General features: G+C 43.2%; 1 protein-coding gene and 1 non-coding gene across 2 annotated transcripts; both read left to right on the plus strand.

Annotated features, from left to right (window-relative positions):
* The first annotated feature begins 284 nt into the window (after window positions 1-284).
* On the plus strand, window positions 285-21,850 carry SLC46A3 (solute carrier family 46 member 3). The gene is made up of 6 exons (XM_004012148.6): window positions 285-722; window positions 1,449-1,662; window positions 7,693-8,563; window positions 10,197-10,280; window positions 15,575-15,731; window positions 17,713-21,850. Exons 2-6 carry the CDS (start codon window positions 1,474-1,476, stop codon window positions 17,795-17,797), a joined length of 1,386 nt encoding a protein of 461 aa, XP_004012197.1. The 5' UTR covers window positions 285-722; window positions 1,449-1,473; the 3' UTR covers window positions 17,798-21,850.
* Window positions 14,092-14,164, plus strand: TRNAS-GGA (transfer RNA serine (anticodon GGA)). The gene has a single exon. It is a non-coding gene; the product is annotated as a tRNA-Ser (tRNA).

Genomic DNA, 21,850 nt, shown 5'->3' on the forward strand with positions numbered 1-21,850 from the left:
TGTGTGCTCCCGGGAAGAGCGCTATTCGGTCCCAGAAATGCTCTCTACCCGCGTCCTTGAACTTGAGGGGGGGGTGGGGGGTGGGGATGGGGCTGTGGGGGCTGCAGAGGGACCCGCGGGGGTGGGCGGGCCTCTGGGCGCGGGAGCTCGAGAGTGGCGTCGGAGCGGACCAATCCCCGCGGGGGTGCTGGCCGCGGGGCCCAATCGCAGGAAATCAGAACAGTGCCCGCCCCGGCGGCGGGGGTGACTGGGGGACTAACACCCCAGAAGCGCGTCCCCGGGGCAGGCGGCGCCGCTGAGTCACCGCGCGCAGGCCCGGCTGGGGACTCAGGGACTGCCGGCCGGGGTCGCAGGCGCGGCTGTCCCGCGCGGGCCCCAGGACCCGCCGGACCAAGATCGCACGCAGGACCGAGCCGGAGCCGAGCGACAGCTGCGCGGTGGACCGTCGCGCTTGTCCCCTGGACGCGGAAGGGCGCTGTCTTGGTTTGCTTTAAAATAAGGGCTTGAGGTTTCCCGAGCTGGTTCATTTGGTCGAATTCAACGGACTTTCATTCCCCTTCCCGCCCCAGCGCGGTGGCGCAGACCCAGCCTCCGTGCGCACCTGCTGCCCAGGAGGCGCTGCAGGCAGGCCCCCCTGAAAGGAGAAATCCCCCCAAGACTCCGGGCCCCGACAATGGTCAGACTCGCGCCCAGCAGCCTGGCAGGAAGACCGTGACCGTGGGGTGAGTTAAACAAAAGAAACAACCCCTATTACGACTGGGAGCTGCTTCTTTAAAGGCCCCCTTCCTGCCCCCTGTTCAGCAGCCAAAGCAATAATAAACAATTACGTAACTGTTGTGTCCCAAGAGCAACCTCACTGTTTCCTCTATGAAAACCAGCTGGCAGTATACAACGTGGGAGTTATAGTGTGATCACTGGTTGCCCCAGTGGGATATAACTTACTAAGACTATTTTAAAGAATCTTTTTAAGGGTTCTTGGACCTTCCTGGTGGCTCAGATAGTAAAAAATCTACCTGCGGATACAGGAGACCCAGGTTCAATCCTTGGGTCAAGAAGATCCCCTGGAGCAGGGAATGGCAACCCAATCCAGTACTCTTGCCTGGGAAATCCCATGAACAGAGAAACCTCGAGGGCTACAGTCCATGGGGTCACAAAGAGTCGGATAGGGATGAGTGACTAACATCCTTAAAGGTCCTTAAAGATCCCTTGAGTTCTTAAAGGTCCAAGTTAATCATCCTAAGTCCTTAAAGGTCCAACTGTTAAAAATGAGAAGTATGACAGTCTCAGGTTTACTGAGTATGGAAAAGTTATTTTCAACGGAAGTGCTTACTGCTTTCTGTTCCCTAGTGTGCTTGTTTACTCCACAAAATGCCCCTAACTTCCCCATTGTTGAAAACCTAGTCTATCTGATAAGAGTACAACTGATTCTCTCCTTTTCTCTTTAATAGAACTCCAGCTCTCTACCCAAGCAAGATGAAGATTCCATTTGTAGAACCTGTCATTTGCCTTAGTGTATTCGCTCTGACTCTGAACAGCCCATTGACAACACAATATGTATACAGGAGGATATGGGAAGAAACGGGCAACTACAGCATTGCACTTGAGAGCAATACTTCTGAGTGTGCAAAGAACAAAAGCAGCCCGATTTTTGCATTCCAGGAGGTAAGACATGAAAATAACCCTAAAGTGTGTTATAAAAGGAATGTGCAGCGGGGTTTTAAAGGAAGGAGGATACCGCTCTCATCATACATTGATCTCTGAAGGGTCACCCTAAAACCCCAAAGTCCCAAAGCAAGAGCCTTTATTCAGTTCTCTTTCTGTTTGAAGCTCCCTGACACCTCTAATCTGCCTCTTCTCCTTAAAACCCCTTTCTTCTCCTGTGATTCTGGCTCTTCTCCTTTCTCTCAGAAGATTTCAGTGCAGTCTCCTCTCCTGTGTGGCTGTCTCTTTCCTCCTTCCCCACAGAAAGCCTGAAAGTTGGGCAGGGCAGGCTGGAATGAGTGCTCGGTGGACACAGGTGGAATGAAACATGGGTCTTACCTTTCCCTTGCCCCCTCGCCCTGCCTCTTTCCACTGCCCACCTGACCCAGTTTTTGGTGACCCCAGAACATAGCCCTTCCCTGAAGACTGTGGGCCCCGGGCCAGTGTCCACCATGCGGTATGGGTGGCATGTGCCATCCACCATTTGGTGTTATCAAATCAGCTTTGATCCCCGCCCCTCAAATGCTGAGGAGCATCTGTATGGGGATGTGGGGGTGGAGAGCACCCATTTGTGCTCTGAGGTCAGTGAAAATGTCCTGCCAGATACCGCAGAGCCTGTCCTTCTCCCCATCCACTCTCCACCCCCAGGAGGGACACTGCCAGTCTCCTGCTCCTTAGGCAGTTCTTAACAGAGCCTGCCAATGTCCAAATGCAAAAGAGAGAGCAGCCAGATTGGGAAATTCCCTGCCCCGCCCCCAGCAACAATGCCTGAAAAACAACCACACTTAGGAGCTTTGAATTCTTCTGCTTGGGAAGAGGGGCCAAAGAGTGGCGCTGCCTCCCCAGTCAAAAGAGGAAAAAACCGTCAGGGGACTCTGGGTCACCTGCACCCTCAGAGAAAAAGAGATTATTTCCAAACAGCCATATGGATATCAAATTTCTGGCCTAGAAGGAGGTCATAAAAACAGAAGGGCCAAGAGTCTCTCTTCTTGGTTTTGTCTCCCTTCAAGAATGTTTCTTTGGACTTCCCTGGTGGTCCAATGGTTAAGATTCTGTGTTTTTCACCGTGGGGGCCATGGGTTCGATCCCTGGTCGGGGAAGTTCCGCATGCCAAGGCCAACAAACAAACAAAAAAGAATGTTTCCTGTTACATGGATGTCGTTGCCAGGGAGTGAGAAGTTTCCAGAGTCTCATCAGTCTCTGCATTTGATTCTGTGTGTCCCTTCACCGGAGCCCTAGGAGAGGAGAGGGGGATAGAGGAGGAGAGGACTTGAGTGACTGAAAAGTCTTCTGCCCTCGCCCTCCAGCTGAGGGGAGATGGCCTCGGTCCAGCTGCCCCGGTGACCCCTGTGACTGTGTGGTCACGAGTACTGGCCCCACTTCCCGCCTGGCCCAGCTGCTGAAAGCCCTTCGCTGCCCAGAGCAGTGGTCTCATATTGAAGATTTTTGCCAAACTTTTTCACTGACTGATTGATTGTGGTTTCATTGAATTAATAGTCAGGAGAGCCCACTGCCCTGGATGCCTTGGTTTACAGTCAGTGCACTGGGGCTTCAGGTGCTTTTTCTCAAATTGGGGAACTGGATACCACCCCACCCACAACTGGGATGGGGTGTGGCAACCTCCTCACCACCTGCACCTTAGGGCCTAAGAGCACTTCCTTCTGGCCCCTCCCTGGCCCTGTTCAGCTTTTCAGAGAATATTCTCCCTTCTTTAAATCCAAGAACACATGTTGCCCATTTCTTGAGTGGCTGTCTCAGTGCCCAGCTCCCTAGGTGTGTCCTGGCCACATGCAAGTTGAGAGGTTTGTGGACTGCTCTTATACCCCTAAAAATAAGAGACAGACCTCTAAACTTGGAGGGGACAATTTCAGGTTTCCCAGCAGATGATGAAATTGTTCTCGCCCAGGAATTTGTGTATAAACCTTTTAATAACTAACAGAGTCCCTTGTTACCAGCAGATAAGGAATATTTTCTACTCAACTGAAATTAATATATACATTTTAACCTATGAAATTGTGACTTCCTTAAAACTGGCAGTACTTTCCTTAGTTTCTCCTGTCTCAGTACATTGTTATTCTGTTCCATCTTGTATAGGAAATAGCATTTTTTCACTCTGATTTCTATCATCTACCCTTATATGACATATAATTATAATTCTCCAGAGTTTAAAACATATAGACACACAAGGATTTCTTCTGTCTCAACATTTATGGTTGACAGATGCTTTGAGTTTCCTTTGTTAAAATCTGCATTTCAAAACATGGGTTGCAGATGAGAGCAGTCTGTGTAAAAGACTGGGTTGGAATGACAGTGGATAGAAAGGAGAGAACAGGACATAGGAGGAGGCGTGGAAAAGGGAGGAGAACCCCAAACTGGAACATCTTGTGGAGGAGTTGATTAAAAGATAACTGTTTCACTTGTTTGTTTATTCAATAAATACTTACTTGATGGCTCCTATGTCTGTAGGAGGTACCAAGATGTGCTCAAGAAATTTATTCTAGTATAGACACAAAACAGGCAAGAGTGATTTAGCACTGACTGTAGGAGGGTCCTGTGCGGAGCACCTTATATTTAAGTCTCCTGGCAGCCTGCGAGATTGGGACTGTTGACATTCCCTCTCGTCAGATGAAGAAGCTCTGGAGTTAAGTAATTTGGTCAGGTTCACACACAGCAAGTTACAGACTCCTGTTTTACTTGATGGTTCGTTCATGTCATCCATCTGTCTATTGAGTACCTGGAAGCACTGTTCTTGGAGCCGGTACTGTGGTGACAGAACAAGGTTCTGCACCTGCCCTGGGAGCTTAGATTGGAGTAAGGAGGTCATGGAATGCACATCTAGAGTAACATATCATGTCCTGTCAAGGGGTGGTGAGTCTCTAGGGAGAAAAACGGCAGGATGAGGGGCTGGAGCGTTGGGTAGGGGTCAGTGGGATTGCTTTAGTTGGAGTGATGGTCAGGGAAGGCCTCTCTGAGGAGGTGGTTCTGAATTAAGGAAGTAAGCTGTGTGCAGATCGATCAAGTGGAGAAAACAGCAAGTAGCCTGGAGGTTTGCAGAATCTGTGCTGGGGGACTGCCCCCCAGCCCCCGCCACCACCCACAAGGAGTTTGCATTTACCCCAGTGGAAGGAAAGTCACTGAGGGACTGTGACATGAGCTGACGTGCTCATGATGAGAGGAGTGACGTGAGCTGATGTGCGTCTACCTTCATTGGTGCACTTTTTAGCAATTACACCACACTTCCAGGAGTCCCTTTTGCCTACATAGTTGATCAATGTTAAGAAAAGTAGGAAAGAATGATTTGAATTGCCATAATTGACTTCCTGTTTGGAATTGTCAGTGGATTATCAGGACTGTCTTCTGTCCTTCTGTTTAATTTAAAACTTTTTTTTATTTTCTGTTTTTTACAATGTTTATACTACAACTCAAATCAGCTATAAAGATCACCCAAAACTGCTGTGTACAGAACTGACTGGATGGAATCCAGGTTCCTCTGATTCCAGAGCTCAAGCTCTTAATCATTACACAGAAAGTATAGCTAGCGGATGATAACTGTTGTGTGAGAAGCTTCGGAAGGAGGGGTAATGACGTGGGTTTGGGAATTTCAGGGAAATCCAAGTAGGGCTGACTGTGGATGGTGCCTGGAACATAGACTGTACTTGGAATGAGTGGGCATGACGCGGAGGAGTGAGGCCAGGCCACATCTCGGGAACTCCAGGCACCAGCCTAAGGAGCGTGGACTTTCTCAGGCAGGCTGGGGAGACACTGCAGCTTTGAGAGGTGAGAGACACACTGACAGTGTGCTCTGGGAGATGTGCCCAGCATCCGGGTCTGTGATCTGCAAAGTGATAAGACTGGTGTTACACATGAACTGAGTAAAGAGACCAGTGAGATGCCAGAGTAGTAGAGAGGAAAACCAATGGGAGTTGTTCACATGGCAACTATGGGACCATCAAGAAGATAAAGGCATGAGAAAGACTGGCGGGGGAGGAAGGGTGGGCAGGATAGATTGTGCTGGGGAACACGGACGAAGGGAAAGGTTAGAAGCAAAGATGATTCAAGTTTTGGCAATACAGAATGGCTTGAATTGCATAAATATATAAAAATAGGCTCACTATTTAAAAATTAATTCAGTATCTGATATTTTTGTGGTTCATCAGGTTTTTAGAGTGCCTTCTAAATATGACATGAATAAATTTTTTTAAATGAGTTTGCATGTGTGCTAAAACACTTCAGTTGTGTCCAGCTCTTTGCAACCCCATGGACTGTAGCCCGCCAGGCTCCTCTGTCCATGGGATTCTCCACACAAGAATACTGGAGTGGATTGCCATGCCCTCCTCCAGGGGATCTTCCTGACCCTGGGACTGAACCTGTTTCTGATTATACCTTGCCAATGAGACATAATGGCAAGTGGGTTCTTTACCACTAGTGCCATGTGGAAAGCCTTTAAACTGAGTTTAGTCATCACCATTATAAAAATGGCACCCAGCCTTAATATAAAGTTTGGAAAATACAGAGAAGAGGCAAGAAGACAATGCTTTTAAATCACCCCAAGTTCTTTACGTTAAATAACTAGTGCAATGATGGTTGTGTCCGCCAATCTGTGTGCTCATAGTTTTGTCAGGCCTCGGGAAAGCGGAGTTCATCTCACTCCTTAGTTCATGGCACACTACTATCTTTAGTCAATACAGAACTCTTCTTTGGGTTTTATCTTAATTTTTAGTAAACAAAGGAATATTTGTGGAGATGCATGTAAAAAGGAAATCTGAGCTCTACCTAAATAAAAGTCTGTCAAATATGATACTTACATGTAATATTCATTCCCTTAGTGTAGACAGAAAGATGTATCATGGGAAAAGGTATCCTTTTTCCTTTAGAACGTGATCTCTTAGTGCGAACTGTCCGCAGAAGAAAGTGAAAGAAAATGAAATTTGCTCAGTTGTGTCTGACTCTTTGCGACCCGTTTGTGGAATTCTTCAGGCCAAAATATTGGAGTAGGCAACCTTTCCCTTCTCTAGGGGATCTTCCCAACCCAGGGATTGAACCCAGGCCTCCCATATTGCAGGTGGATTTTTTACCAGCTGAGCCACAAGGGAAGCCCAAGAATACTGGAATGGGTAGCCTATCCCTTCTGCAGGGGATATTCCCAACCCAGGAATTGAACTGGGGCCTCCTGCATTGCAGGCAGATTCTTTACCAGATGAGCTATCAGGGTCCACAGAAGAAAAAAGAAGTCATTACATGGCCAGTCCTGAGGCCTTGGGCTCTGTGGATCCTTGATGTGAGTCAGAGATACACCAATACATATATTTTATTTTTATGGGTCAGTGTCTCCACTGTGGACCTTGAACATTATGACTGAGCATTGATGATTATATCAGCTCTTGATCTTTGTGTTGTGAACTGGATAATGATTTAAGTTGAGAGCTTCCCTGGTGGTCCAGTGGCTGAGATGTCTTGCCCAATGCTGCTGCTGCTAAGTCGAGTCAGTCACGTCCGACTGTGTGCGACCCCATAGATGGCAGCCCAACCAACAGGCTCCTCTGTTCCTGGGATTCTCCAGGCAAGAACACTGGAGTGGGTTGCCATTTCCTTCTCCAATCATGAAAGTGAAAAGTGAATGTGAAGTCTCTCAGTCGTGTCCGACTCTTCACGACCCCATAGACTGCAGCCTACCGGGCTCCTCTGTCCATAGGATTTTCCTGGCGAGAGTTGTGGGGTGCCGTTGCCTTCTCCGTGCCCAATGCTGGGGGACCTGCAACTAAGAGTTCACGTGGTGCAACAAAGATCAAAGATTCAGCTTGCCACAACTAAGACCCAGGGCAACCAAATAAATAAATATTTTTTAAAAACAAAAACAAAAAACTCATGCACTATAAATTCCCCATCCCTGACTTACCAGCTCTTGCTTGATTTTTCAAAAGTCTATACCAAAATACTTTCAGGCACATTGTAAACACCTCTGTAAACACTTTGTCTTCTTTTTCTTTGCAGGAAGTCCAGAAAAAGGTGTCTCTTTTTAACCTGCAGATGGACATAAGTGGGTTAATTCCTGGTCTCGTGTCTACGTTCGTGTTTCTGTCACACAGCGACCATGGAGGAAGGAAATTCCCTCTGATTTTGTCTTCTGTCGGCGCTCTTGCAAACAGTGCTTGGCTCTGTCTGCTTTCCTATTTTGCCCTTCCAGTCCAGCTTCTGATTGCATCTACCTTCATTGGTGCACTTTTTGGCAATTACACCACACTTCTGGGAGCCTCTTTTGCCTACATAGTTGATCAGTGTAAAGAAAAGAAACAAAGAACCATCCGAATTGCCATAATTGACTTCCTGTTTGGAGTTGTTAGTGGATTAACAGGATTGTCTTCTGGCTATTTTATTAGAGGGTTAGGTTTTGTGTGGTCCTTTTTGATTGTTACCGTGGCTCTTTTTGTGAACTTGCTTTATGTTTTATTTTTTCTTGAGGATTCGATGAAAGAGTCTTCATCTCAGAATATTTCTGTATCGTGGACCGAAACCTTTAAAAACCTATTTCACCGAACGTACATGCTTTTTAAAAATGCTTCTGGTGAGCAGCGGTCTTTGTGTTGTTTGTTGCTTTTCACGATGATCACTTACTTTTTCGTGACCATTGGTGTTTCCCCCATTTTTGTCCTTTATGAACTGGATTCGCCGCTCTGCTGGGATGAAGTTTTAATAGGTTACGGGTCAGCTTTGGGTAGTTTCACTTTTTTCAGCAGTTTCCTAGGAATATGGCTTTTTTCTTACTGTATGGACGATATTCACATGGCCTTCATAGGAACTTTTACCACCATGGTGGGCATGGCTATGACTGCTTTTGCCAGAACAACACTGATGATGTTTTTAGGTAAGTTACGAGTTACAAGTGTACCCTGGAATTTCGTATTTGATGTTTATATAAAATGAATGCAGTCTGATGGCTGAGAAACTTTAATACAAGATTCTCTATTTAATGTATTCTAGTTTAATTAAAGGTAATTTGTTAAAAGCAAATTTGCCAGAAGCTGAAAAACAACTGACTTAAAATAATTTTGTTTAATAACCACAATTTTCTAAATTTGCACATTTGCCCAGAAACTGTCCTGAGGAAACTTCTTCTTGTGAATCAGTTCTTCCATATAACATTCACCAACTTAAAATATTTCTTAAAGCGCTACTAAGAAGGCTACTTTAGATTTAAAAAAATAAGACTGTTATGTAAAGGATGCTCAAAAGATTTATAAGAAAAATGTTCATTGAATATATTCAAGCCTATGACCATACCACCCTGAACGTGCCCGATCTCGTCTGGATGTATTCAAGAAGACTTTGCAAATTGAAATTTCAGCAAATTGATCATTTCATGAATTAACTTTTGATGAATCACATTCTGACAAGCTGACCTGTTTCCTTAACTACCTGCACCCCATCAGTGGTTTTTGTAAGGCTTGAGTGAAAATACTGCGCTTGCAGAGGTTAAAGGATCTGTAAAGTAAGACCTCAAGAGAGGTCCATTTAGTCTTTTTCTACAAAGGCAGTATATTAACCTCTTGCTACCCTGCAGGGAGGCAGGATGACCAAGCAGAATTGTGCTTAATTTCCATCTGCAGAGCCAGGTGATCTTAGGCTAGTTACTGAACTGCTTTGAGCCCTTATTTTTTTATCGCTAAAATGGGCATCGTGGTGCTTGATTCAGAGGATTGTCACGAATATTAGAAGAGATAACTGTAAACCACTTAGCACAATGCCAAGAGTTCAGAAAAGGACAGGTCCCTCTCCCCGTCTCCCTTGGAGTTGCCAAGGCCAAAGTCAGTTAATATATGTGAGAACTTTACAGTGATCTGCAAATGTAATATCTTACTGTTTTATCTTATAATGAAAAATGCTACTGACTCTTAAGGGTCAGAATTTAAGAACAAAGGCAATTTGTGTTCCTGAAATTTTTCAGCCACAAAGATGAACAACCAACAAGATAAGGAACCAGTTTGCCAATGAGCAGATCAATAAAAGAACGCTAGCACTAAAAATGCCGAGTCTGAAAGAGCAAAACCAGAAAACAAAAAACTTACTGTAAATCTGTGATACAAATACATACGTATACCCACTCTTTTTTAGATTCTTTTCCATATAGGCCATTACAGACTGTTGAGTAGAGCTCCCTGTGGTCTACAGTAGGTCCTTATTAGTTATCTCTTTTATATCTAGCAGTGTGTATGTGTCAGTCCCAATCCCCCAATTCCTCCTCCTTCTCTCCCCTTACCCTCAGGAACCCTAAGTTTGTTTTCTACATCTGCAGAAAGTAAACTCATCTTAAACTGACCTGTCCATTGTCTATCTTCCTTTATTAAGCAGAATTCTTCCATTAATTAATTCAGTCATTAGAAGTAATGAAGCAGGATGCTTAGAGAAAATGAACTATTTAGAGGGAAAGTGTTTCAGGCTTAAAACTGACCCTGAGTTTTCCGATCGAGCCAGTTAATTGTTATCTCTTCCTCTCACAGTCAGGCTGCCATTTCTCTTCACTGTCATGCCGCTCTCTGTTCTACGGTCCATGATATCAAAAGTGGTTCGTTCTACTGAGCAAGGTGAGTGTAATTTGCTTAAGAAACAGAATGACTCTATAATCTGTACCACCCCGTAGCCGTGTACGATCAGTGTCTGTTTCTTCAGAATATTCTCAACCCTTTTTCTGCACAGAACTCCTTTTGAATCAAGTGGTAAGGTATGTGTTAGGAAAAGCTGATATTCAGGCAAGGGAGCCCCTGCCCAGGGCCTGGTGCTGCAGAGGGCTTGCTCTGGACATGCCCCATCTCACTGCAGAAGACTGCATAATTCAAAACATTTAAAAATATATTTCTGGATGCTTTTCCACGCATAAGACGTAGCTATATATTCACTCAGATGTTTGTTGACTGTGTGATGCAGAGTAATTGGAAAATCACTTAGGAATATAAAAACTACATTATGTAAAATCTTAGATGCTTTCTTGAATTATGTAATGGTTTCTTAGATACAACACCAAAAGCAAAACAACAACAAAACAGATCGATTAGAGTTTTTCCAGATTAAAAACTTTTATGCTTCAAAGGACACCATCAGGAAAGTGAAAAGAATATGTAACTTTGTTCTGTATTTTCCAAGTCTCCTGTAAGTGTTTTGCCATACTTCCATACTTAAAAAAATAAAAAGGAAAGAGAGAGGGGAAAAAAAAAAGGAAAGTGAAAGGACAGCCCACTGAATGGGAAAATATATTGATACTTGCAAACCATATGTCTGATAAGGAACTTGTGTCCAAAATATACTAAAACTCAGCAATAAAAAGATGATCCAATTAAGAAATGGGCGAAGGATTTGAACTGACATCTACAGAGAAGACGTACAACTGGCCAAACAAACACATGAAAAATGATCAACATCATTAGCCATCCGGGAAATGCAAACTGGAACCACACTGAGACCCACTGAGATGGGTGAAATGAAAAAGACAGACCGTAAGAAGTGTTGATGAGGATGTGGAGAAGCTGGAACCCTCATGCACTGCTGGTGAGAAAATCATCTAAAATGACGTGGCCATTTAACAAAACAGTTTGATAGCTCCTGATAAAGTTAAATAGAGTTACCGTATGACTCAGCAATTCCATTCCCAGGTATACCCTGAAGAGGAACGAAAACATATGTCCACACAAAATCTTGCACACAAATGTTCATAGCAGGATTATTTATAATAGCCAAGAAGCACAAGCAATGCAAATGTCCATGAACTGGTGAATGCGTAAGCAGAGGTGTGTCTGTCCCATGGACTGTGACTTCACAATAAAAAGAAATGAAGTCATGATACACATTACAACAGGAATGAACCTTGAAATCATTATGCTAAATGAAAGAAGCTGGTCACAAAAGGCCACACGTTATTATATAAATATGATTCCATTTACACAAAATTTCCAGACTAGGCAAATTCATGGAGACAGGAATTCCACCAGTGCTTCCCCACAGACTGGAGAAAAGGGAGTGACCGATAATGGGCACAAAGAGTCCTTTGGGGAGATGAAAATGTCCTAAAATTAGATGGTGGGTGATGGTTGCCCAGTTTCTGTGAACATAGAAGAACCACTGAACTGTACAATTTAAAGGGGTGAGTTTTATATTATGTGAATTATATCTCAATAAAACTGTTCAGCAAACAAAAAGAAATATCAACCTGCTTTGACTTAGAACTACAATAGACTTGTCAGAATGTATTATTTACTTTGGTTTAGTTTAGCTTGGTTTATTTATCAACTCTTGAGAAGTGGTTTCATATTATTAAATACAGTGACATTTCAAAATCTGTAGTTTGCATTTTGACATGTCTTATTACGAGTTGAAATAACTTTGTCAATTCCATTGTGATTCCATTGCTCCAGGATAGTAGAGTCATTTTGTTCTTAACTGCAAATGAAGAAATCCTTCTGGTGGTATTGAAATGTATAAAAGTGAATGTACTTCCGTCCTTCATTACTTCTAAAAATAGATATTTTTGTTAAAACATTCAGTTCAGTTCAGTTCAGTCGCTCAGTCGTGTCCGACTCTTTGCGACCCCATGAATCGCAGCACGCCAGGCCTCCCTGTCCATCATCAACTCCCGGAGTTCACTCAGACTCATGTCCATAGAGTCAGTGATGCCATCCAGCCATCTCATCCTCTGTCGTCCCCTTCTCCTCCTGCGCCCAATCCCTCCCAGCATCAGAGTCTTTTCCAGTGAGTCAACTCTTCACATGAGGTGGCCAAAGTACTGGAGTTTCAGCTTCAGCATCATTCCCTCCAAAGAAATCCCAGGGCTGATCTCCTTCAGAATGGACTGGTTGGATCTCCTTGTAGTCCAAGGGACTCAAGAGGTCTTCTCCAACACCACAGTTCAAAAGCATCAATTCTTCGGCACTCAGCTTTCTTCACATTAGGCACCTTAAAGCAATCTGAGAAGGGAAGTGCTACAGAGGTTTTCAGGTGCTTCTCCCTATCTCTATTATAATACCTTATGTAAAAAAGAGGAGGAAACTGACTTTTGCTAATTATTTTGAAATCTCTGTGCTCCATACAGCTATGAAATTCATCACTAGAGCACCCTGGACTCCCTCTTAGTTTGTTATCTGTGTACTCCTTGAAATTCTATTAATACATGAAAGTGAAAGTCACTCAGTCATGTCCAAGTTTTTGTGACCCCATGGACTATACAGTCCACAGAACTCTCCAGGCCAGAATACTGGAGTGGGTAGCCTTACCCTTCTCCAGGGGATCTTCCCAACCCAAGAATCGAACCCAGGTCTCCCATGTTGCAGGAGGATTCTCTATCAGCTGAGCCAGTTTAATATATGGGACCCAGTAAAAACAGACAGACTTGAGTTTTGACATCTATTGGAATTTTTTTAAGTTTAGAAAATAAACTCCATTGTGCTTTTATTTAATCAATTTATCTTTGGTAACTATTAAACAAGTTGTACTACTCAGGGAGTTGCAGCAAGAAGCTAGAGCTATTTCTTGAGAGGGCAGCTGTTTGTTTGCACAGCCTGACCGAGTTTCCAACAAGAAAAGACTCAAGCCACTGTGTAATAGGATTAGCACCATGGCACCATCCCTGGCTTTAGCAAGGCATCAGAAATAAAATAAAACAATGCCATAGTTAGATAACTAGGAGACCTTGTTTCCAATTAAACTGACTTCCTGTATTATCATAAATATCATTTATTCTGTATAATCCTGTATTATCATGGAGGCACCAAGTCCATATGCTACATGATGATGGATAACTGTGCCCTTGAACGAAGCTTTTATTCAATCACTTGACAAGTTTGTATTAGATGTCTACCGTGTGCCAGCACGGCTAGACCCTGGACACACAGCAGTGAACAAAGCAAATTGCACTTGACATGGACAGAACTTTCACTGGGTTCAGAAGACGCATCTCTGATAACTTAGCATTCTGCAGAGAGAGGTTTGTTTTATGAACATATGTCCTGTTGTTCAATGAAGACTCTGAAGCAATATATGAGAATATGTTGGAAAGAAATGGCAACCCACTCTAGTACTCTTGCCTGGAAAATCCCATGGAGAGGGGCCCGACGGGCTACAGTCCATAGGGCTGCAAAGAATGGGACACTATTGAGGCAACTTCACACACACACACACACACACACACACACACACACACACACACACACACCAGAATATGTATAATAGAGTGAAGATATAAATAGACAAAAATAAATACACAGTTTAAAAAGGCAAGACCATGGGGAAAACAATATAGTTTATATTATTTAAACTATAATCCAGCTGTGAAAGGTGATCCTCAAGCTTGCTTTTTCCTTCCTTATCAATCCAATTAAGCACAATCATTTACATAATTAGCACTGGGCTTCCCTGGTGGCTCAGAGGTTAAAGCGTCTGCCTGGAATGCAGGAGACCCGGGTTCGAACCCTGAGTCGGGAAGATCCCCTGGAGAAGGAAATGGCAACCCACTCCAGTACTCTTGCTTGGAGAGTCCCATGGGGGAGGAACCTGGTGGGCTACAGTCCATGGGGTCACAAAGAGTTGGACACAACTGAGCGACTTCACTCACTCACTCATAAGGAAAATGCATTACAGTTTATCATGGAAAAGGAAACTCGGCAAAGTAGGGAACAAACACAGCAGCTTTAAAAAGAAAGAAGAATCTGCAGAAACTGTAGGGACTTATACCACTGAAGCCAGGGGCTGAGAACAGCCACGGTGTTCTTAGTGATGTGAAATTTGACCAAGAGGAAGAAAAGTGCGTCAAGATGCTCAACTGTCTTTTGGAAGTTTAACTCTTCAGTCAACATGGTCTTGGATTCCAGACAGGACTCAAAACTCATGGAATAAGGACCATTTCTCTGACTGACTGTGAGCTTGAGCTGACCCTGAAGCCATTTTCAGGCTTCTTGAGCAATGCTCCAAGGCCTGCCCTTTCCCATGCCCGGGCTGTAGCAAGCAAGAGGGACAGCAGAGTCCCCTCCGAGGGGAGACAGTTGTAAGCAGGTTAAGACAGAAAAGTATGTTTTAGAGAATCACTTAGTAACAGCCTGTGGCATAACCTTCACTAGAGCACAGGGCAGTGACATAGTTACTGGACGAGTCAAACAGGAAACTGATGTAACTGATTCTTTTGTTACTCTAGAGGAAGGGATCAAATTCAAACTGCAGAACATATGATAAGATTCCCAAGGGCTTCCCAGGTGGCGCTAATGGTAAAGAACCTGCTTGCCAATGCAGGAAACATAAGATCCCTGGGTTGGGACGATCCCCTGGAGGAGGGAATGGCAACCCACTCCAGGATTCTTGTGTAGAGAATCCCATGCACAGAGGAGGCTGGAGGGCTACGGTCCATAGGGTCATAAAGAGTCAGACACGACTGAAGCGACTTAGCACACAGGTACATGTGATAAGATTATGTCTCTCTGCCTTGCCTGTCACTCTTGCCGGATCTGACCTGACCTGGATGTTGCCCACAGGGAGCCATCCTGCCCCGCAGCTGTGTCACAGATTAGCCCAGGGACCAAGAGTGGCAGGGGGGAGCCTGGAACCTCAGGGGCAGGTGGTTCTGTGTCTGAGGCTGTGGTCAGGGCAGACACACAGCTGATTCCACACGCCTAAGCAGCCGGGGCTTTTTAGCTTTTCCCTGTGGATCCTGGAAGTACTGATTCCAGCTCCTCTCTCGTCAGGTCCAAGGAGAACTCCTGACCTCAGTTTCTTCACCCACAAAATGGGTGACTGCCTCCTTCACCAGGCAGCGCCCCCATGTTTGCAGTTTTCTGTTATTTTGGCTTGTTGTTTTGTAACTCAGCCTTTTCTCTCTTTCCCTCCACACCCCGCCCCCAAACAGGTACCATGTTTGCTTGTCTTGCTTTCTTAGAAACACTTGGCGGAATCACTGCGGTTTCTACTTTCAACGGAATTTATTCAGCCACTGTTGCTTGGTACAAAGGCTTTGTCTTTCTGCTCTCCGCTGTTTTATTGGTAATTCCAACCATCAGTCTATGGTAGGTCATTATTTATTTTTTATCCTTTTATCAAAGGCTAGATGGATTGAACGAACTCCCTGACTTTACCAATACAATAACATAGATCTGTTGAAGTTTTGCCTCAGAATGTATTTTTCTCAAGAACTTTTAGACATGATGACATCTGTCAATAATTTTGTAGACTTAAGAAAAAAGAGATAGTGGCATGGCCTTCCAGGTCTAGGAGGAAGAAAGACTGGATTAGACGGAGACTCTGAGAAGCTACCCCTTATCTTTAAATGAACAACTGAGGTAATTAGTGTCTAAGAATATATATCAATATGTATATTCTATATATATATTTTTTCACATATATATTCTAAGAATATATATATTCACATATACATATATATATTCAAATGATTTCCTATAGTATATTATCCCCTGAAGGTCAAAGATTGCTCTGAGAAGATATACTTTAATACAGATTCTTGGGTAAATGATAAGAGCAGATAGAATGCACTGGATATTAAGAATTCTCTTTCCTTTCCTGAGAGTTGGCTTATTAAATTATTTCCTTTTCAAATGTAAATATACAAATAAATGCCAAGTACAGAATTCTATTTATGAACAGTACATAGAATAAAATGACCAGAGGCACAGACTCGTGAGAAATAATATGTTTCTTCCTCTGCCTTTCAATGAACAAAAAGTGTAAGCCATCTAGGTAAGTGGTTGTGAAAACGCACGAGCAAGTATACTTGACACGTTCTGTGGGGCCCAAGCCTTGAGCCAAGAGCCCTTCAACCGGCCTCTGCTGGGTCTGCCCATCTCACGCGGCTGAGAACAGGAAAGGAGGGTGTAAGCTGGGGCACAGGGCCTGGGATCTTCGCCCCCCCTGAGCGCCGTGAGGGAGGGAGGACAGAGCCTGTCTGCACAGGCTCTTAACTCCTTCAAGGTTGGGCAGGCACCTTGTTCCGAGTAGGACCTCAGCACGTCTCTCTCAGCGGAACGCTGATACTTAGATCTGCAGAGGCTGGACGACAGTAGTGTTTACTAGTCCTCTGTAACTGTGATGAAAAGCTATTCTTACCAGATACCTTTTTAGAAGGAGGCTATTCACCTGTTGAATTGGCAATACTAAAACTCCATGCTGAGCCAGTGAGCACTTGATGAGACGAGCAACCTTGTTCTTTGCTGGAAGTAGTATTATCGTGCATTATCATTTTTGGAAAGCAATTCATGAACACGTATCAAAAGTTTCCCCAAAAAAGTTCATGGCATTTGAACCAGTGATTCCATTTAGAATCTTACCCTAAGGAAATGATCAGCAATGTCAAAAATTTATATATAAAAAGTTCATTATGGCAAAATATTTTAATGACCAAAATGGCTGATGATAGGAATTGGTTAAATAAATGATGGTGCATCCATATGGTGAAAAATGACTTTTATAAGAATTGTACTACATGGGAAGCAGAATAATGGCTCATTTAAATTTTATTCTTCATTATATTTAGAAATATTCTGTTGTGGACACATATTGCTTTTATAATTGGAAAAATTAGTGCAGAGAGATAAAAGGCTGTTATCCTTTTAATAATGCTTCTAATGTAAATGCAGATGGTCTTCTGAGTTTTATTTTTTAAATCTGTTCAGTATTTTTAAAATTAAAATTACCTGCTATTTTAATTATGTCTAGATGTCTTCTGTCCAAGTTTCAGTTACAGGCATGAAACATGAACTTCACTAATAGCTTATAATATTTTGTGGGGACTACGCAGAGTAGACAGTGGGAGATGGACATCTTAGGAATTTGGAAGAGGTGGAACTCATGTAGTTTTTTTTATTAATATTTTCAGAAATCTATGCATAAAAGTCTGCTAGATTCAAAATAACCACTACCCTCCTTCTTTGCATAATTTATTAAAAAATCATGCAACAAGAGAAAGGATAGAACACAGATTGTTTATGTAGTGCCTTAATCACAGGTTTTTAAATGTCTCATTTGCTTTGGCAGTGTTGTCAAGTACGTCAGCAGAAATACGGGAAGCTATGTCCTTCTTATACAAGAAGAATCCAGCGAAGACGCTTCGGACAGATGATTAATCGTGATTAAAAAAAAATCCGAATGCACATATCATACGCTCTGACTTCTGAAGGATCTAAACTAGCTCCGATCAGGACTTCATGAATAATCAATGCTGCCGGTCCTTTCTTCTAAACTCTCAGAGAAAGAGTCCCCCTTCTAGCTTCTTACAGTACCAAGCACTCTGAGCACTTTATGAAGAACAAGTGACATATTTCCAGTAGACAGAAGAAGAAATCTCAGAACGCCTTCCACTTTGGGATTTACAAAATAAACGGAAACTTACCGGCCTGAGAAACTTGATACGATCAAAAGCAATAATCTCCCTGATGTACTCTGGTCTCTCACATCGAGACCAAGAAGAATCCTGTTTGCTTCAGTTTCTTCATCTGCACAATGGATTTCTGACCTCTCTCAAAGATTCTGAAGGCATAACTGTTGAAAATTATGATGAGTCAGTCACTGATCGGAAAACTATAGACATTTCAAGCCTTTATAATTCTCCTCTACTCGGGTAATGCTTTGTTTCATCAAGGTGTTAGTGGTGGTAGTGGTGTTAAGGCGTTAGTGGTAGTCAAAGCTTTCAGTAGCTGCAAAATCCTGAAGAGAGAAGCACTTTAATGAATATGTTTACATTTTTCCTAATATGTTTCATCAATTATAATATTTCCATAACAGTGGGAAAAAAATACAAATAGTTCCTAAAGAAAGGTAAACACCGAGTAGACAGCCAATCATGATGTAAATTAATTAGTGCTTATAGAGCCAATATTCATTCCTTATTTCTGTGAAAAGTAATCCATTTCCTACTGCCTTCTCCGTGGTCCCTGAAAACACCACATCCTTTCCTGCCTCCTGTCTGCACGCAGTGTTCCACTGGGCCTTCCTCCCTCCCCCACTGCACTGAAACTTTCAAGTCTCAGCAAAGGCAAAGCTTCCGCTTTCTCCATGTGGCTTCCAAACATTTCTACTTCCCCCACCACCACAGTCCCCCTAGTCCCTGCAGGGCTCCCCAAGCTCTCTGTGGGCACTGCCCTCCCAGCGTCTTCCCTTGTCTTGTAAAATTTGTTTACCTAGTTGCAAATGAGTCCCTTGAGGACAGGGGCAGTTTGATTCCTCATTACATCCTCAATAAAAGTTGAATTCAGTGACCACAGAATTTTGTTTTCACTTGTAAAAAATCATTTTAAGCTATATATTTAATGAAGTATGAGATTAACCAATGATATGCCATAGTCATGAAGCCAGCCTTGCAAAGAGATTGAAAAATGCGCTAAACCATATCTCCCATTTTCTAAGTTTCCGTCTGTAATAACACAAATGTCCTGAAGTACACCTAGATGATTAACTCCTTTGTAAGCTCTTCAAAGCAGATAGAGTCTTGTTTATAGCACTGCTTTTCCTGTAGGATAATCAATGATTGCTTGACCAGCAGATAACACTCATATTTTAAAATACTAGAAATTCTTATTTCCAAGACTATTCCTTTTAGGTTTAGCTAAGGTCTTCTGGGCTATTCTCAGATTGATTGATTTATTTTTGTTTAACTTCCTGTTCAGTGCTCTTCCCAAACCAAAAAAAACAAAGAAACAGTACTTTACAGTTTACAAAGTGCTTTCTATATCAACTTATTTTATCCTCTTAATAACCCTGCAAAGTAAATTATACCTCAGTGAAATGTTCAGTACTGTTCATGGTAGCTCAGATAGTAAAGAATCAGCCTGCAATGCAGGAGACCCAGGTTCAATCCCTGGGTCGGGAAGATCCCCTAGAAAAGGAAATGGCAACCCACTCCAGCATTCTTGCCTGGAGAATCCCATGGACAGAGGAGCCTGGTGGGCTACAGTCCATGGGGGGAGGGGTCACAACGAGTTGGACGAGTCAGACATGACTGAGTGCACGAGCACACTTGTACACACACACACACACACACATGCACACTACCTATAAGAAATGACGTTCTTTAGGTTCAGTAGGTTAGTTTGGAGACTTGAATGTGTTGTTTACTTGCTTTAAACTTTCCACTGCAGGCAGGAGCAGCCACCCCACCATCCTGACTAGTTAATATTCTGGTTGCCCAGAACCTTGCTGTAAATTGTGCAACGTGAATTCATGTGACCGGGTGGGGTAGCTATTTCACAACTGCCTGCCAGAGACAGCTGGATTTCCTACTTGGACTCTGTCTAATCCCACTCAGTCAGATAATTCATCCCCAATCCCACAGTTCTCTGGAGACGTGTCTCCTATAAGACCAACTGTCTTAACGCCAATGACTGAATCACCCAGAGATCCCAACTGCAGGCAACAACTTGCCAACTTGCACTGTTTATTTAAGCACACAGGGATCTACTGAAATGATAGCAGGAGCTCACAGCTCCAAAAAAAAAGCCTAAACAAGGCTCAGGTTCAGAAAACAACCAAGAACCAGGGGGACTCCAGAGATAAAGTCACAGCAACACAGCTACCATCGTGCAGCACAAAGGGCGGAGGGCATGGCCTGCACCAGTGACAAGTGGCCTCACGGTCCCCCTCCTGGCCCGCTCTGGAGTCCAAGTCCAGGACTGAGGTTTGATCAGCTGACCGGGATCACATGCCTGCCTGCAGGAGGCACCAGGAGCAGAAAGGTGGACCTTCCTAGCATTCTAGAGAGATAACAGGCACTACCTCCCCCAGACAACACAGAGAGTTCAAAGTCTCTCAGGAAGTGACAGTGGATGTCAGACACACAAAATAAGACAGACAGGTCCTACACAGTGCACGGGGAAATTGAGAGAAATGGCATTTGGGTGCTGACTTTGCCTACCTTTCCCTTGAAGCCAAACCCTGGAGGTGTTCAGTTTTCATTTTATTGAGGGAAGAGAGAGGCTTCGAAAGCCAGGCTTAGTCCTTAAAATGGTAATGTGCTCTGTGTTCCAACCAGCAAAACAAAGCAAATCAAACACTGATTAAACAATATGCACCTTCAACAAAAATGAACTGGTTTCTGGACAGGGTATTACAAAAACAAAAACGTGTTATTTTGAAAATGGACAAAAATAAAATTAAGAAGAAAGCACATTTTCCCTGTCTTTCCTGTATCAACTCTGTCCTTGGGTAACCAAATGGAAGGTCACAGTAAGTCTCCTTCAAAGGAAGTATCCTGATTGAAAAAGAATGAAGGAATGACAGATTCAGAATGACCATTTTGCAGATACTCACAAATAAGTGGATCCATGCATTGTATCAATGGCCACAAACATTGCAGAATGAGAGCCTGTTAGGTACAAGCATCAGTTTTTGGCTGTGCCAGGTCTTAGCTGTGGCATGTGGGCTCCTAGTTGCAGCATGCAAGGTTTAGTTCCCTGACCAGGGTTCAAACCTAGGCCCCTTGCTATGGGAGGGTGGAGTCTTCAACAGCGGACCACTAGGGAAGTCCAGGCATTAATGTCTTTTTATGGAAGAACATACCACTGATAAGGGGATCTTCCCCAAAAGAAGGAAGCAGAATCTGAATCTGATCAAGTTCACAGACTCAACTAGCAATTTACAGGAAATACAGGGTTGAGAAGGATGTGTTAATCTACACCACAAAGATGTAAACAGTAAAAACTAGACTGTGGGAAACCAGAGAACAAACAACTTGGTTTCTTCAAGAAATAGCAAGAAAAAGAAAAACAGGAGATAGAACCATAAATCATGAAACAGTTGACACAAGAGCCAATCACGTGTGTAAGTTACTTGGATCTGATTCAAACAAAACAGCTTAAAAAAAATTATGACAACTTTTTGGACCTTCGAAAATCTGAATACTGACTGATATTTAACTGTAAGGAATTATTATTAATGTAAGTATGATAATGATAGTATTGTGGTTATGTTTAGCTTTATAAACTGAAATATTTATACCTATAAATTATATCTGGAATTTTTTTCAAAATAATCTTGAGGGGAAAGTGGGTAAAAAATACAGATGAAATAAAATTGGCCAAGGATAAATTCTGGAAGTTAGATGAGGGAAACATGCAATTATGTTGTATTTTTCCATCTACTTTCAGGTGTTTGAAATTTTCCGTAATAAAAAATGTAAAAA

This window comes from Ovis aries, chromosome 10 (assembly GCF_016772045.2).
Source record: "Ovis aries strain OAR_USU_Benz2616 breed Rambouillet chromosome 10, ARS-UI_Ramb_v3.0, whole genome shotgun sequence".
NCBI lineage: Eukaryota > Metazoa > Chordata > Mammalia > Artiodactyla > Bovidae > Ovis > Ovis aries.